At 43.6% G+C, this 15,354-nt stretch overlaps 2 protein-coding genes across 2 annotated transcripts; both read left to right on the top strand.

The window, feature by feature from the left end:
• Positions 1-2,127: 2,127 nt before the first annotated feature.
• pde6gb (phosphodiesterase 6G, cGMP-specific, rod, gamma, paralog b) lies at positions 2,128-6,136 on the top strand. The gene is made up of 4 exons (XM_034570770.1): positions 2,128-2,410; positions 2,488-2,528; positions 2,621-3,108; positions 6,126-6,136. The coding sequence occupies exons 1-3, from the start codon at positions 2,265-2,267 to the stop codon at positions 2,695-2,697; spliced, it is 264 nt and encodes an 87-aa protein (XP_034426661.1). The 5' UTR covers positions 2,128-2,264; the 3' UTR covers positions 2,698-3,108; positions 6,126-6,136.
• nploc4 (NPL4 homolog, ubiquitin recognition factor) lies at positions 4,497-13,682 on the top strand. Its single transcript, XM_034570762.1, has 17 exons — positions 4,497-4,717; positions 5,372-5,452; positions 7,797-7,906; positions 8,197-8,427; positions 8,507-8,555; positions 8,640-8,734; positions 8,815-8,938; positions 9,408-9,587; positions 9,692-9,778; positions 10,420-10,491; positions 10,572-10,698; positions 11,698-11,858; positions 12,020-12,091; positions 12,179-12,271; positions 12,573-12,689; positions 13,025-13,127; positions 13,299-13,682. The coding sequence occupies exons 1-17, from the start codon at positions 4,703-4,705 to the stop codon at positions 13,457-13,459; spliced, it is 1,878 nt and encodes a 625-aa protein (XP_034426653.1). The 5' UTR covers positions 4,497-4,702; the 3' UTR covers positions 13,460-13,682.
• Positions 13,683-15,354: the final 1,672 nt, after the last annotated feature.

The following is a 15,354-nucleotide window of genomic DNA, read 5'->3' as shown; positions in this document are numbered from 1 at the left end:
GTTTTTTTTATATCTCTCATGCGAGTCCTCGAACTTTAGGAATTTTAACATTAAATCATGTCCCTTCAATGCACTTGCAGATCTAACCAAGTGTAATAATCCATTATTTAGATTTAAAAATGTCTTGTGTTTTATTATAAATTAATTATCTAATGCTTTCTTAAGAAGATCCCTTGATTCGTCTTGATGGGGAGATGATTTATTGAGACGTTTGCAGGCGGGAGGACTCTCGGGTTTGGCCTGAAGCAGATGGTGAGATGGTTGCATAACGAAGAGGGAGCGAGTCGTCCTCTCAGGAAGCTTCCAGCTGCATCTATAATCTATATCCACAGATTCCAGGTCGTTTTATCTCATGTTGTTCTCACTTCAGAGATCTGAGTAGCATCGCTCAGGGTTTTATCCTCAACACAGTGAACAGAATGAACAGTTTAAATCCTTAGTTTCATCACAAATACTGTTTTGAGTCATTTCATGTAAATGATTTGTATTGATACACTTTTTAAAATCACAAATCTTAGAATCCACAGCAAACAATCAACCTGAAGATTGAATCCATACATCTGGAATGATCCTGTAAATGAACGTGTGATGATCACATCCTTGTAAAACAGTGACGTTTGTTTATTTGGAACATGTGAGCAGCCGGGAGGCGGCGTGCACGTAATCCTCTGCAGGGCTCAGAATATAAGAGGGGCCCCGAGCCCCGACCGGCCCTCACAGCGAGCCTAGTGTAGAACTCCACTCATCTGCTCACACCCACTCGAGTGGCTGTCCTCCACCCAACAGCCGGTGAGTAACCATGACGACTAACAGCGATGTTACTGAGATGTTTGGATTGATGTGGTAGTGGTGGTAACCGTCGTTAACACTCAGGAGCCATACGAGGAAAATGATGTGGTGAAAATGATCAATTTTAAGGATAACAACTTTTGTTGCTGTCATTTGACACAACTTTTGAAAAAGAAATTTAATAATCTCAGGAGATTATTTTGATCGAGTGATGGTTTAAGAAAAATGTATTTAAAAAGGACGATAAAGCCTTAGAACCATTTTTGTTATGTTTGATTAATCATCAGTTGAGGATTGTTGGAAATGTTTTATATTAGTTTAGTTTCAAATTGCTGAACTGACATTAAAATAAATCCTCTCATCGTTCACTTTGAGAAATCATGTTTTTCTGTGAAACAAAAGTCAGAAACATGTCTGAGTAAAATAGTTTGAAACCAGGAACAATCAGAGTAAAGAATAAGTGGAGATGAATCTGAGAGGCGTTCAACATCGCTTATAGTTTCTTATTTTCTTATTTTCTACAACCAGATTTTCTCCTAGTAAAGAGTTTGTTTGTGCTGACTGATCACGGATTCAACCTTTTTTTAAATAAAGATTCTTAATGTGTGTTTTTGAGATATTTCAAATTGCAGCATCATGTCTGCTGATGGGTAAAATGAAGATGTAAAACTTCCCCCTGTTAAAAGGGTTTGTTTGCTAGATGATGTCGCACCTTGTACAGATTGTTGAACCCTATGAGGAAATCTATAATTTGTAAATATGAGCTATAGTATAAAGTTTGATTTGACATGAAAAGGAAACACATTCTACTTCCAAAGTAGCCAAACTGTTCACGTCTAGAAATGTTTGCTTTCACATTCATATTTGGACATAAAGACAATGTACAGTATCTTTAATAGGCTGTGATGGTGGTTATATTAAAGATATTTATTCTGTTATGTCAGTGACGGTTTAGACGTGTTCAGGTCTGTCGTTGTCTCCGGGACACGATGAGCGGATTGATCATTTAGACCCTCAGTGCATGTTCAGCACAAACACGCTGTCGTCCTTGCTCTAATGAGATTACGTGTGGACGGCCGGCTTGAAACAGAGAGGGGGACTTCTTATTAACTTGAGCCAGGGATTATGGGAAATTGGGTCATCCTCCCAGAACACGCTGAAAGGTGCGGCCCATCTCAGACATTCAATTAGCAGGAAATATGAGCGTAAATCCCAGCAGGTGTTTGTCAGATCAGTGAGAGGATTGAAGCCTAATGTCAGACAGAGGTGACAGAGACTGTGTCAGAACTTCTACATGAGGGGAAATGTTGTTGCACACAAACGTGGAGAATAAATAGTTGGAAATGGTCCTTTACTTCCACTTCTTGACACATTGTTTTTGTTCTCTAAATGAAAAGATCCTCATCGGGACGTCTACACTTCAGAGAGACGCATCGAAGCCAACGTCCTGCACACAGGAACCCTAACAGCTCAAAATGAATCTCGAGGCGCCCAAGGCTGAAATCAAGTCGGCCACCCGAGTCAGCGGAGGCCCCGCCACTCCACGCAAGGGCCCCCCCAAGTTCAAGCAGAGGCAGACTCGTCAGTTCAAGAGCAAGCCTCCAAAGAAGGGCATCCAGGGGTATGCATGGAATATCTTTTCTTTTGAGGTCCATGAATAACAGCAAATTTGGGTGTGTAATACTTTTTTCTTTCCAGCTTTGGTGACGACATCCCTGGAATGGAGGGCTTAGGCACAGGTGAGTTCTCTTCGGATAATAAAAAGCATCTCATATTGTTTTCTGATGTGATTCACCTCAGCGAGCTCACATCTCTCCGTCTTCTGTTGCAGACATCACCGTCATCTGCCCCTGGGAGGCCTTCAATCACCTGGAGCTGCATGAGCTGGCCCAGTACGGCATCATCTGAGCCTTCGTGCACCTTCCTGCAATCCCCCACGGATTACAGGCCTCAAACCATTTGCCTCAGGCTCCGTCTCCCGGCTTCAAATGGAACTGTTCCACACAAACGTCCACAACGAACTGTAACAGACACAAAAAATGGAAAAAGAAAAAAAACCTTCTACAAAAACACATTCACTTTCTGTCCTGGATTCTTTTTCTGATTCTGCAGTTCACACTTTATCTGCTCATGTTTAGGATCTTTCCTTCTGATTCTCGTGACTTCTCTAGTTCTGCACAGTTGCGTCCTTCTCTCTCTCTCTCTCCTCTTGCTGTCCTTCTTTTTCCTCCTGTCTTCTTCTTCTCATGGACAAAACATGAAACTTACACAAGCAAGGCAGCCTCAGATTGAGTTTAAGTGACAAACCCGTGAACGTGGGTGGGTTCCCACTTCATGTGCTTCGGCGCCTCTTTCGCCAGCTCAGAGGTTCTTTCTCCATCGACATATTAAACATAAAGCCTGTATATTCTGTAGAGAGCGGACGGCAGCTCAGCGTGAGACCTTTCAGTGGGATAACGTTAATCACTCATCATCAGATTTCCCTCTTTTGCTTCTGACCAAAGTTTAACTGAACCATCGTAACCTGGATACATACGTGTTCTTCACCTTTATTCACTCTAAAGTTTCTACTAATATACTTAATAAATATCTATTAGTGTTGGATACATGTGAGTTAGTATGAAAAAGGCTTTAAAAACATGACCTGCGACCTTATTTTTAATGAAAATTTTAAGAAAGAAACCACTTTAAACCACAAAAAACAAGAATGTGTGATTTAAAAGGAAAGAAATCATTATATTCATAATATTTTCTACAAAAAGTTTCATATCTCTTCCATCTCCTTTGTATAACATTACTGTTTGAAAATAAGTATTTTATGTTTATTACATGTTTATTGCTCATAATTTCAACCTGTGTGTTTATGTTTGTGTTTTTTAGCTCATTGTTGTCGCTCTCATTTGTCGTTATCTCGTACAGTGGAAGATTATACTTTTTATTTCCTTCGTCTTTCATCCTTTATTCATTGTCACTTATTATTGGCTTTTTATTTCATTGTTTAATCTCCACAGTCGTCTTGCTCACCACCGTGTTTGGTTGGGATGTTTGAGATCGCACAGGTCTGAGGAGATGTGTGATGGAGCTTTGTCCTCTCTACTTATTAAAAAATAAAACATAAAAAGAGGAAAATAGAAACGGTGATTTATTCATTTATCAAACGGAGAATGAGTCAGAGTGAAAGTCGATCTATCTGTGCTGTATTGAAACCACCATAGTAATATTATTTCACATTTTGTCATATCTTGTTATAATGAATATATATAATGTTCTAATTATAAGTTTTTAAAATGTATTGTACAATATTGAATATTGTTGAATAACATAACTATATTATATATTAATTATATTTTGTGTTATAACATTTACTATAAAGCTCCTTATATCCACCTCCAACACAAATGGTCGCCCATTGGTCTTATTCAGACTGTGACAATATATATATTTTAATTTTTTTCTAATATCTATTCTTCACTTTCTGGTAACATATTCTTCAAGTTTCAAGTTTCAAGTTTTATTTGTAAACCGCTCAGCTCAGCAGTGCAATCAAATAAAAATGAAAGCAAGCAATAAAAAGTCAAATACAATAAAATACAAAACTGAAACCACACATTTTTCTATTTACTCCTCCCTTTGTTCTAAAATATAATTTTATCACAGTTTCACATCATATAAACTCCACTGCAGAGCAGAAGAGAACAAGCGGAACGTGTGTTTTCAGGTAAAGTCACGCTTGTTTCGGCCGGGGTCGTTTCAGTGTGGGACCGGTGGCGGACAGTCGGCCACCAATGTCTGCTGCACCCGGTGTGTGATGGAGTTTCGTTGACTGTCAGCCTCTGACGCTACGTGACTCTTGTGTTCGCTGCGTGTGTCCGTTCACACCGTGAGATCTACCGGGAGAAGTGACCGGCGCGACATGGCGGAGAACATGGTGAGTGCCGCGGCAGCGTCTCCTCCCGCGGACCCGCTTGGCTTCGCCCGGAGCCCGGAGTGATGAGGCAGCAGAATTAGCTCGGTTGCTAACAGGCTAGCAGGCTAGCACCGTTAGCGCAGAGTGACTGGGGCCTGTTTAGCTAGCCGGCTAACGCTAGCTCTGTGGTTAGCTGACGACATCCGAGTGGAAAGAGGCTTTGTTTGCAAACGTTGAGGCCGAATAACCGCCTCGGTGCCCGGGATGAACCCGCCCGTGGGGCTCGTTGGCTTGTTTAGCTCGGTAGTCCACGAATAGCTGGAATGTGCTGGAAGGTTTTACTGGGAGTGTTGGGGGGGAACTCAGTGAAAGTGTTTTAATGGCGCCGCTGGGACAGTTCCAGTTACTGGTGTGAAGTTGAATCAGCTTCGTGTCACCGGGCTGGAGCTGCCCGGTGTGGGGGGGCGATCAGTATCAACAGGACGTTTCTGCCCTGTCATCGTTGTCATAATGTCCTGACTGTACAGAGGAGGAGGGGGGGGGGGGCTCCCTTGTTTTGACTGGCAGCTGTTAGTGGTGGGGGGGGGGGGGGGTATAGGATCATGTTATTCATGGTCTGTGCAGACCACAGAGAACCAGCTGGTCACGTTGTCCTTTCTGTCTTTGTCCCATCAGATCATCAGGGTACAGTCCCCCAGCGGGATGAAGAAGATCCCTGCGACCAAGACGGAGACCGCTGATGCGTTTTTTGAAAAGGTACAGTGATAGATCCCAGTAACAGTGATAGATCCCAGTAACAGTGATCAATCCCAGTAACAGTGATAGATCCCAGTAACAGTGATAGATCCCAGTAACTGTGATAAATCCCAGTAACAGTGATAGATCCCAGTAACAGTGATAAATCCCAGTAACTGTGATAGATCCCAGTAACTGTGATAAATCCCAGTAACTGTGATAGATCCCAGTAACTGTGATAAATCCCAGTAACAGTGATAGATCCCAGTAACTGTGATAGATCCCAGTAACTGTGATATATCCCAGTAACAGTGATAAATCCCAGTAACTGTGATAGATCCCAGTAACTGTGATATATCCCAGTAACAGTGATAGATCCCAGTAACAGTGATAGATCCCAGTAACTGTGATATATCCCAGTAGCAGTGATAAATCCCAGTAAATGTGATAAATCCCAGTAACTGTGATAGATCCCAGTAACTGTGATAAATCCCAGTAAATGTGATAAATCCCAGTAACAGTGATAAATCCCAGTAACAGTGATAGATCCCAGTAACAGTGATAGATCCCAGTAACAGTGATACATCCCAGTAACTGTGATAGATCCCAGTAACTGTGATAAATCCCAGTAACTGTGATAAATCCCCAAGGTCATTGATAACAACTAGTGTCACTTTACCGTGCACACACAAAGAAGTGCACACGTGTTTTTTCAGAAGGCCAACAAAGCTCAACAAGAATAGGAAACCTTTAACTATTACATTTTATTGATTTTCCTTCATTATCCTTTGAGGGTCGCAGTGGGATTCAAACCTTAAACCTTCTCACTGGGAGGTGACGATCACTGCACCCCCATGCTGCCCTAAAATAGATGTTTGATATTAAAAACATTAGTAGTCATGATGGAGAACAACATAGTGTCTATACAAGTCAAACCAGAGTAGAGTTGGGTGGTTATTTACAGTGTAGGCACACAGCCAGAGTATTTATCCTGTGAAATGCATAATTTATCATAACCATAATGCTCCATTTATTAAGACAACTCTATGTAATCAGTGTTAAAATCCATCAGAACTTCTCAAACCCTGGATTCTTGGTTCCATTTCTTCACCTGTAACATAAACACTGTTCTGTGTTTTCTTTGATGTGCATCACACACGGCTGTCACGCAGAGTTGAGATTTGCTCATCTGCTCATGGATCATTTATGTATGAAGCTGTGCAGGAAGCACCACAGCGGCCCAGTCCTGCATCTGTGGCAGGGACTGGGAAATATACTGGATTCACTCTTATCATCACATCTGCACGGCAGTTTGTGGTTTACAGCCACGACATCACTCCCCCACACGAGTATTACACAGGATAATAAACACACAGGATTTATACATATGTAGTTCGTTAATGTGGACATGTTTTCAAGAACAATCACATCTTGGGTTTTGAAAAACCTATGATAGAAGCAGAATTCAGCAGAACGGTCACAGTGGAGAATTCCAGTATCATCCCATTAAAAATGCATGTGTCTGAGTTAAGGCAGGACGGTTCAGCCTGCAGATCAATGGGAGGAGTAGTTTCAGTCCCTGCTGAAGTGCAGCCAGCGACGGCTGGATTGGGAAACCACGGGTATGAAGCAGAGAGGCCAGAGGCGGCCTGAGCCCTGCAGGTTATATTTCTGCTGCTGAGACGGAATGAAAGGAGCTTGATGCTCTGTGAAACACACAGGATCCAGTTTCACCAGCACACAGCCATCGCAGCTCACACTGTTCTTTGTGTGGCTTGAGGAAAAATAATGATTTAATTCTCAAAGACTGTTCCCTGCTCAGTTTTACCAACCAAGTTAAAAATACACATTTACAATGACGAACAGGATTGACTTTGAAAGTTCCCACACAGTCATTGGTGGATTGTCCATTAATGGCAAGATAATTGTCCTGTTCCGATGTAAACAGTTCACTATTGGCTGATTAATTCAGTAAATCTAAAGTGATGAAGAGCAGGCGAAGCATCAGGCTGTCTGAGAATATGACGTGATGTTTTCATGCAATGACAAACACGTCCTGCTCTTAATAGCTTAGTTTGACTCAAAAACACCTCATGCCTGTAAGAGGTGTTCTTACCAGCTGAGGTTCTCTCGTGCCAAGAGGCTCTTTGCTAATCTGCTTTGAGATGGACGCGCTTTACACAATGTGCTGGTGTGAAGTGTTTCCTGTGATGCATCTGAAGAAGAGCAAGAGCCATAATGCTAATCATAAGCCAGGACTTATTTAAGACTTGATGGTGGTTTACAAAGTCAGTGCAGTGGTATGAGATATGAGAGTGTGTTGTTGCTCATTCTAATCAGGAAACTCCATCCACGTCTCCCTCAGGTGGCCACAGAGTTTGGGTTCATCTCCAATGGGTTTTCTATTTACCTGAACCGCAACAAGACCGACGAGATTCTTTCCCAGAACGTATCCCTCGGCTTGCTTAAGATCAAGTGAGTAAAAGCAAATGAGTCTTTACAATTATGACAGAGTAGATTCCCTGACTCTTCTCCAGCAGTCGGTCAGATTGAGGATGTTTTAAAAGTCTTATTGTCAAATTAAGTTCTGTGGGTCCTTGATCAAATCTGCTGTTTAGCCAAACAGCAGAAATACAAATACTTAATGGTTATTTCATGTTGATTAATGTATGTGAACTTATTTATCAATTGAATTTCTTTGCCATTATTATTATGTTTGTCCATAATCTTTGGTGAATCATCTTATTTCTCTTTATTTCCTTCAGGCATGGCGACATGTTGTATCTGTACCCTTCAGGCTCCTCCACCTCCTCCGGGGAGGTGATGGACACGGCCACCCCGCACACATCTTCATCGCTACCGTCCATCTTGTCATCTTCCTCATCGTCCAACATGATCCCTCGGTCCTTCTCATCACCCCTGGTCCAGGAGGATGAAATTGATCAGTATCTGACCAAGCAAGACGGCAAGATCTACAGGAACAAAGATCCTCAATTGTAAGGAGGGGACGTCCTCGTGTTTCATGTACAGTGAAGAGTTTCTCTCAGATCTCTAACACTCCTCATCTTGTTACAGATGTCGCCATGGTGCCCTTGGAAAATGTGTGCACTGTGTACCGTTGGAGGTAAGGGTCAGAAAGATGTAGAGCTGACACCGTTTCTGTGGGACAGTTTCAACCTGCTGAGTATCTGCCTCTTTTCTTTTTCAGCCTTTTGACGAAGACTACCTGAATCACCTCGACCCACCAGTGAAGCACATGTCATTCCACGCATACCTTCGCAAGCTGACCGGAGGAGCTGATAAGTGAGAAGTTGTTTTTATTCTTCCAATAGAAATGCTTCCACCTCGTTTCCAGGCTCTAAGTCTGTTTTCACATCCTGCAGAGGGAAGTTTGCGGCTCTGGAGAACATCAGCTGTAAGATCAAGTCGGGCTGTGAGGGCCACCCTCCCTGGCCAGAGGGGATCTGCACTAAGTGCCAGCCCAGTGCGATCACACTGAACAGACAAGTATGTAACTGTACCTGTGTGTCTGTGACAATGAAGCTCTCAGTGTTCAGGTGTGTTTGTATGGACAGGGATAATTACTGATGCGCAGCTAAGACACGTGGACGGAGATCATTTTTAAAACTAAGCGTATTGGGTCCTTGAAGATAGAGAGGGACGCTCCTGCTCTGACAGCATCTGGCAGCTCATTCTACATCAAGGAAACAAAAACAAGAAGTCTGGACTGTGATGGTCTCTCGTGTGAGGATGGCGACGCCAGACGACATTCCTTTACGGAAGGGAGTGGCAGTCTTCTTGTTGTTAAGATAACATTCCTGTGACAGTGGGCTAAGATGTAAGATGTAAGATGCTGGCCCGACGAATGGGAGCTCAAACCTGAAGGAGCTGGAGAGTGAATTGCCACAGAGATACAAACCTCATCTAATGTTTGGAGCCATGGCTCAACATGTCCTGAATTGTGTTCTTCTTCCAGAAATACAGACACGTGGATAACATCATGTTTGAGAACCACACCATTGCCAACCGCTTCCTGGACTTCTGGAGGAAGACGGGCAGCCAGAGGATGGGATACTTGTACGGCAAGTACACTGAGCACAAAGACATCCCGCTGGGCATCAGGGCTGAGGTGGCTGCCATCTACGAACCTCCACAGGTGAGAGATTCTCATCAAATATCATTCAGTATCATAGTAATTATTAACTGTCCAGTATCCTACTTGTTCATGTAAGCAACCTTTGTTCTTCTTCCCTGTTACAGAATGCCACTCAGAACAGCCTGGAAATGTTGGAGGATCCCAAAGCTGCAGCTGTGGATGAAATTGCTGCCAAACTGGGCCTGTGCAAGGTCGGCTTTCTTTTCTTCAGCGGCTCCGTTTGACACCGTCTCTCATTGGCTTCAGACAAGCTGGGCTTTTCATATTGTGTTTCCACACTGTGTGTTTCCACACTGTGCTGGCAGGAGTTATAAAGCAGATTTATGATTTTCACGGCCCGGTATCGAAGCCTCTGACTAGAAATTGATTTATTATTCAGAAAATGCTTGAACACGTTCAACCAGAGGACTTAAAGTGGATCAAACAGTTTTTTATGGGTCTGTAGTGCTTGAATACGTGAAATGTTAAGGTCGGATGGGCAAATCTAAACCTGGCTCTACTGTCTTCCACTTTGCATTTAACTGGCAGGATTTTTCTTTTCACTGGTTGAGACATTAAACACTTCTCTCACACACTGCACGTGAAGGTGTTCATGTAGATTTCATCAGATAAGGTTTATCGATAGATTAATTAACTTAGTTCCTCTTTAAAATATTAGGTTAAATCTGAAATACTGACAATAAGGCACTTCTGCTTTTTGCTTCGACATCAAATCCTGGAAAATCTCTGCTCTGGTCATGATGTCAGACTCCATTACTCTGTGATGTGACCGCTGTGCTGCGTGGATCAGACACTTGTGATGGATTGAATCTGATCTTCCTCTGGTTTCCAGGTGGGCTGGATCTTCACAGACCTGCTCTCTGAGGATACGAGGATAGGCACTGTCCGCTACACAAGAAACAAGGTGAGGATGAAGCCTGTTCCTCAGACTGACATCCTGACCTCCTCCTCCATGACTTATCATTGCTCTCTCTCTCTTGTTAGGACTCGCACTACCTGAGCGCAGAGGAGTGCATCACAGCAGGGTACTTCCAGAATCTACACTCAAACCCCTGCAAACTCTCTCGAGACGGACATTTCGGATCCAAATTCGTGACGGCGCTGGCGACAGGTACGTTTTCGTTCCCTCTGAGGCTGAAGTGAAAACTGAAAATAATTTATCACTTTTCGTCAAGGTCACATGTGTTACTTGGATCGTTATTTTGTTTTATTTCACAAAGAATCTCCAGCTGCTTGTGATTTTACAGTAAAATATCGTAATGCTTCATATGAAGTAGGAAACTCGTTCTCTTCCAACAGCGCGACATTAGGGGCTGAGCTGTGTAATTCATTCATTAAGATCTTAAAAAGTCTTAGAATGAACTCATTGAAACCTGCAGAAACACTTGTTATTGAGTAGCTTCACCTATTTGTTCTTTACAGATGTTTTAACGCAGCCCAGGCTTGTCAGGTGGCTGTCGTTTTTTATTTCCATTCCTCTTGAGTATCTACTCTGTGTGCGTTGTAATTTAGAGGCCAGGAAAACGCTGTAATTCAAGCCACATGCTCTCTGAAAACAAATCTCTGTGGAATCAACGCCAAGTGTTTACTCTTCTGCTCTAAACGCACAAAATCTCTTCTATTTGCTCCACAAGTGCACTAAAGCACACAGCGTTGTGGTGACCTCATCCCTGTTCATTGCATTAATGAGGCTCTGCAGCCAAAGCTGATGTCATGATACACATGTGATTCCAGCCGGGGCCAGAGTCCATCTGTTTTACTTTCCCTTGTGTGAAGACGTAGCGCGTTTGCAAATGAGCTGCATGTGTGAGGCAGAAGATTTGAATACTCTGACACGGACAACATAACTGTTTAATGATGTCATGTGTTAAACCTCTTAGTTTTTTCATAGATTTTTTTTTTCCCGGGTTTATTCTCACACTGACTTTGTTTGTGTTGCTGGTGATGATAATACCTTCCTTCATTCAAACAGTTTTTGAACTGTTCATCTGTTAGACCAGTGAGATTGACGTCCAATCAAACTGGTTTTAGACTCGACAGTAAAATCCCCAGTGAGTTTGTTGGTCCTCCAGCAGACGACTGCATCAGCCTGTGTCTCTGCTGTCTGCAGGAAGTCCAGACAACCAGGTGCACTTTGAGGGATACCAGGTGTCCAATCAGTGCATGGCCCTGGTGAGAGACGAGTGTCTGCTGCCCTGCAAAGACGCCCCCGAGCTGGGCTACGCTAAAGAGTCCAGCTCTGAGCAGTACGTCCCAGACGTCTTCTTCAAGGTACGAGCTCATACATGTGAAGATTGTGCTGATCATTATAAAAATGACTGCTCTTTGTCTGAGCTGGAGAATATCTTCCAGATTCTTTGGGCCATGTGTCATGACTCAGTTTATCCAGATGTTTGTATTCAGATGTTGAGGTTTGAGTTTGAATCCAACAGGACACAGACAAGTTTGGAAATGATGTCACGTTTCTCGCTCGGCCTCTTCCTGTGGAGTATCTCATTATAGATGTGAGTAACATTTGGTGTTTAACATACTAAGCACACACGTGTATTCAGGCAGCATTTAGTCTCATTTCCCTTTTTAACCCTTTGAAGATCACCACCACGTTTCCAAAGGATCCTCAGTTCACCTTCTGCTCCAAACAACCCTTCCCCATCGAGAACCGTGATATACTCGGGGAGACTCAAGTAAGAGAGGGACACACACACACACACACACACACACACACACACACACACACACACACACACACACACACACACACACACACGACCTGAAGGCTGTAACCATTTCTAATAATCATCACATGTTTTGTATAACTGAGGGTAATTACTGAGCAGCCTCATAGTTGCTGCAGCCACGATCCAAAGTTTTTTCTTCTGTCCACTTTTGCCTTCATCTCTGTATTTCAACGTGAAGCACCAGTTACAGCTTCGTGTTTACAGCTCAGAGGAAGTTACACGTCTTGTGTTGTGTGTGTTTGTGCAGGACTTCCACAGTTTAGCTACGTACCTGTCCCAGGGCACCTCCACGGCTTTCCTGGACATCGTGTCCGACTTCCATCTGCTCCTCTTCCTCGTCACCAATGAAGTCATGCCTCTGAGAGTGAGTCAACACTTCAAAGCCTCCTCTGCTTTCAGTCGTAACACGTAGACGACCACATCTGGAAGTGGTCAGTGGTGTGAGGACGTTTTCACTCAGACCCTTTGTTCGTTAGATTTTCAGAGTGGCCACTTGTTACGACCACAAGTGCGTTTGATTTGAGAAATAAAGAAAAGAGAAATCATTTTTCTGTGCCGAGCTGCCTGATCAGATGTTCTCATATAGTCCGTAACACCGAGGCTCACGAAACAAAAACCCTGCAACTTGTTTTGTTTCCAGTTTCCTGAACTTGTCCTTGTGGAGCAGGTTGATGATTTTGAGTCTTCTGTTTGTTGCAGGACAGCATCGGGTTGCTACTCGAGGCAGTGAAGACTTCTAACGAGGATCTGGCACAGACCTGGAAGAAGTCTGAGCAGTGGGCCACCATCGAGCAGCTGTGCAGTGAGTCAGAACCACACAGACCAGCAGCAGCTCGTTGAATACACACATTCTGCCTCTGATTCATACGTTTAAAAAAACATACAACATGTATATGGAAATATGCTGAATTTCTCTTGAACAGATAATTAGTGTTTTTTTCCCACGTCCTGTAATCCGTCTCCTGTGTTTCAGGTACGGTGGGGGGGCAACCCTCCAGCTCTGTGGGATTCGGGGCCATGGGGGGCCCCTCAGTCCCGGCCTCCTCCTCAGCCATGTGGTCCTGCCTCCACTGCACCTTCATGAACCAGCCCGGCACAGAGCACTGTGAAATGTGCAGCCTGCCCCACAGTTAAACACCCGCCACCCTTCACCCCCTCCCCCTGCGTCCGTGATCTCACACAGCCCCGCCCAGCCGCCCTCTTAACTCGCCGATGACGCCGCTGCGCCCGGAGCAGGCTGCTGTGACAGCGGAGGGATGCACCCGTTTACATCCAGTTCGTTCAATGAATAAAGTTCAATCAGACTTTCCTTTGTGTGTCCCTCCTCACAGCGGCTCTGGTGAGTGGCCGGTTCTTTACAGTTGAGCACTTTTGGCTGAGGCCCTTTCCCCTGAAATAACCCCCCCCCCTCCCGTGGCTCAGATAAATCCTGCTGTGACTCAGGACGACAGCAAAGACTCGAGTGTTTGGACGTTCGCTCACATCAGTGCCCCGCTCACTTCGTCTTCTGGAGAATTTTGCTGTGTATAAATACATTTGAGGAATGAAACTGTTATTTAATTAAGCGTCTTCTTTTTCTTTTTTTTATCTGATTGTAGCGATACCTTAAAATTTTGAATCTTCAGCGTGGACTCTGCTCCGTCAGGTTTTTACAGGTCTCGATGACGAGCCCCTTAAAGTACAATCATCGGCCAAACGAAAGCGTCACGAGCTCCCGAGTGGCTCCGTTCAAGTAGAGACTTTATTTTCAGTATTAAATATCTTTAAAAATGTTTGGAAAGAAAAGTCCTGGGTTGGAGACGGTAGATGAGATCCTCCGCTGAGTGCAGCTTGTGCTGCGGCCTTTGTGACTGACGTCCCTCTAACTTGAAGTGGTTCCTAAAGATCTTTCACTGGTTTGTTGGAATTGTAGTTTTTAGTTTTGATGGTTTGAACTTGGCAGAAAGACGAAGCTTATTTTATCACCATCCATCGTTGTCGACATCCCGACGCGCTTATAGAAACAACTGGTGCTCGCCACGTCCCTCTCTGTCACGTCCCCGCACCTGGTTCTCGTCTTTCCTTTTTCTCGCCGTCGGATCCGAACCAGCCTTTCTCCGCTGACGAGCCCCTCTGGGACTTTCCGTCGTTCAGCCTTCAAAAGATGTTCCTGCTCGGACAGAAAGAGGTCGTGGGTCAATGTGGGGAGAAAGAGACACCTTCGATATCGCCTGTCTCTTCTGATGTCTCGTCTGTCAGCAGGATGACGATGAGAAGTGTAATTACTCCGTCGACTTTCACCCAGAGAGCCTGAGCTTCCTCCGGCAGCAGAGGAGGCTTGAATGATTTACAGATTTACTGTTGTCAGTGTCTTTGTTGCAGCTCAGTCTGAAAACAGTGTGAGAAGCAGATTAAACCCTGAGATATATGCACATTGTCTTTATCTAGAACAATGGAGGTGAAGGATATTTAATATGTGACGCTCACGACATTTACAAAGTTCAGTTTCTCTGCTTTTAACAGTTTCATGAGCAGAAATGTCAGAACGAAACTTCTCTAAAGCTCACGACAGATAAAACAAGACGATTTTCATATTCCATTAAAAATACTTTACAGAAACTTTCCCTTTAACATGTTCCAGTCAGTGGAGAGCGTATCAGGATCTTCAGTTACAACTTCTTCTTTAACTTCTTAGTTTCCTCTGGGTTTTGAATATTGGGACCAAAACTTCAACGTTTGAATCGTTTAGGTTCAGTTCTGGTTTAACATCATTAACACGTGGCAGCAAAATGTTTCCTTTGTCTCCACTTCGTCCAAAATGATCAGAAACATCTCAAACACATTGATAGACTGATAGAACCTCGTCATCGCTCCTACACGGAGCCCGTGTGTGTCTGCAGGGGGCGCTGTTGCTCAGTCAAAGTTACATAGTGTTGCATTAAAGTGTGTAGTTTTAAAGATGAATAGCATTTGAGGAATGTGACCAAAATGACTTTACTTCTCATTTAATATGAGGGAATCACAAATAAACCAATTTGGTCGTTTTTTTT

The sequence above is a fragment of the Hippoglossus hippoglossus genome, chromosome 19 (genome assembly GCF_009819705.1).
Source record: "Hippoglossus hippoglossus isolate fHipHip1 chromosome 19, fHipHip1.pri, whole genome shotgun sequence".
In the NCBI taxonomy this organism is placed as follows: domain Eukaryota; kingdom Metazoa; phylum Chordata; class Actinopteri; order Pleuronectiformes; family Pleuronectidae; genus Hippoglossus; species Hippoglossus hippoglossus.
Note: the sequence above shows the minus strand (reverse complement) of the source record. Positions and strands in the feature narration are given on the sequence as shown.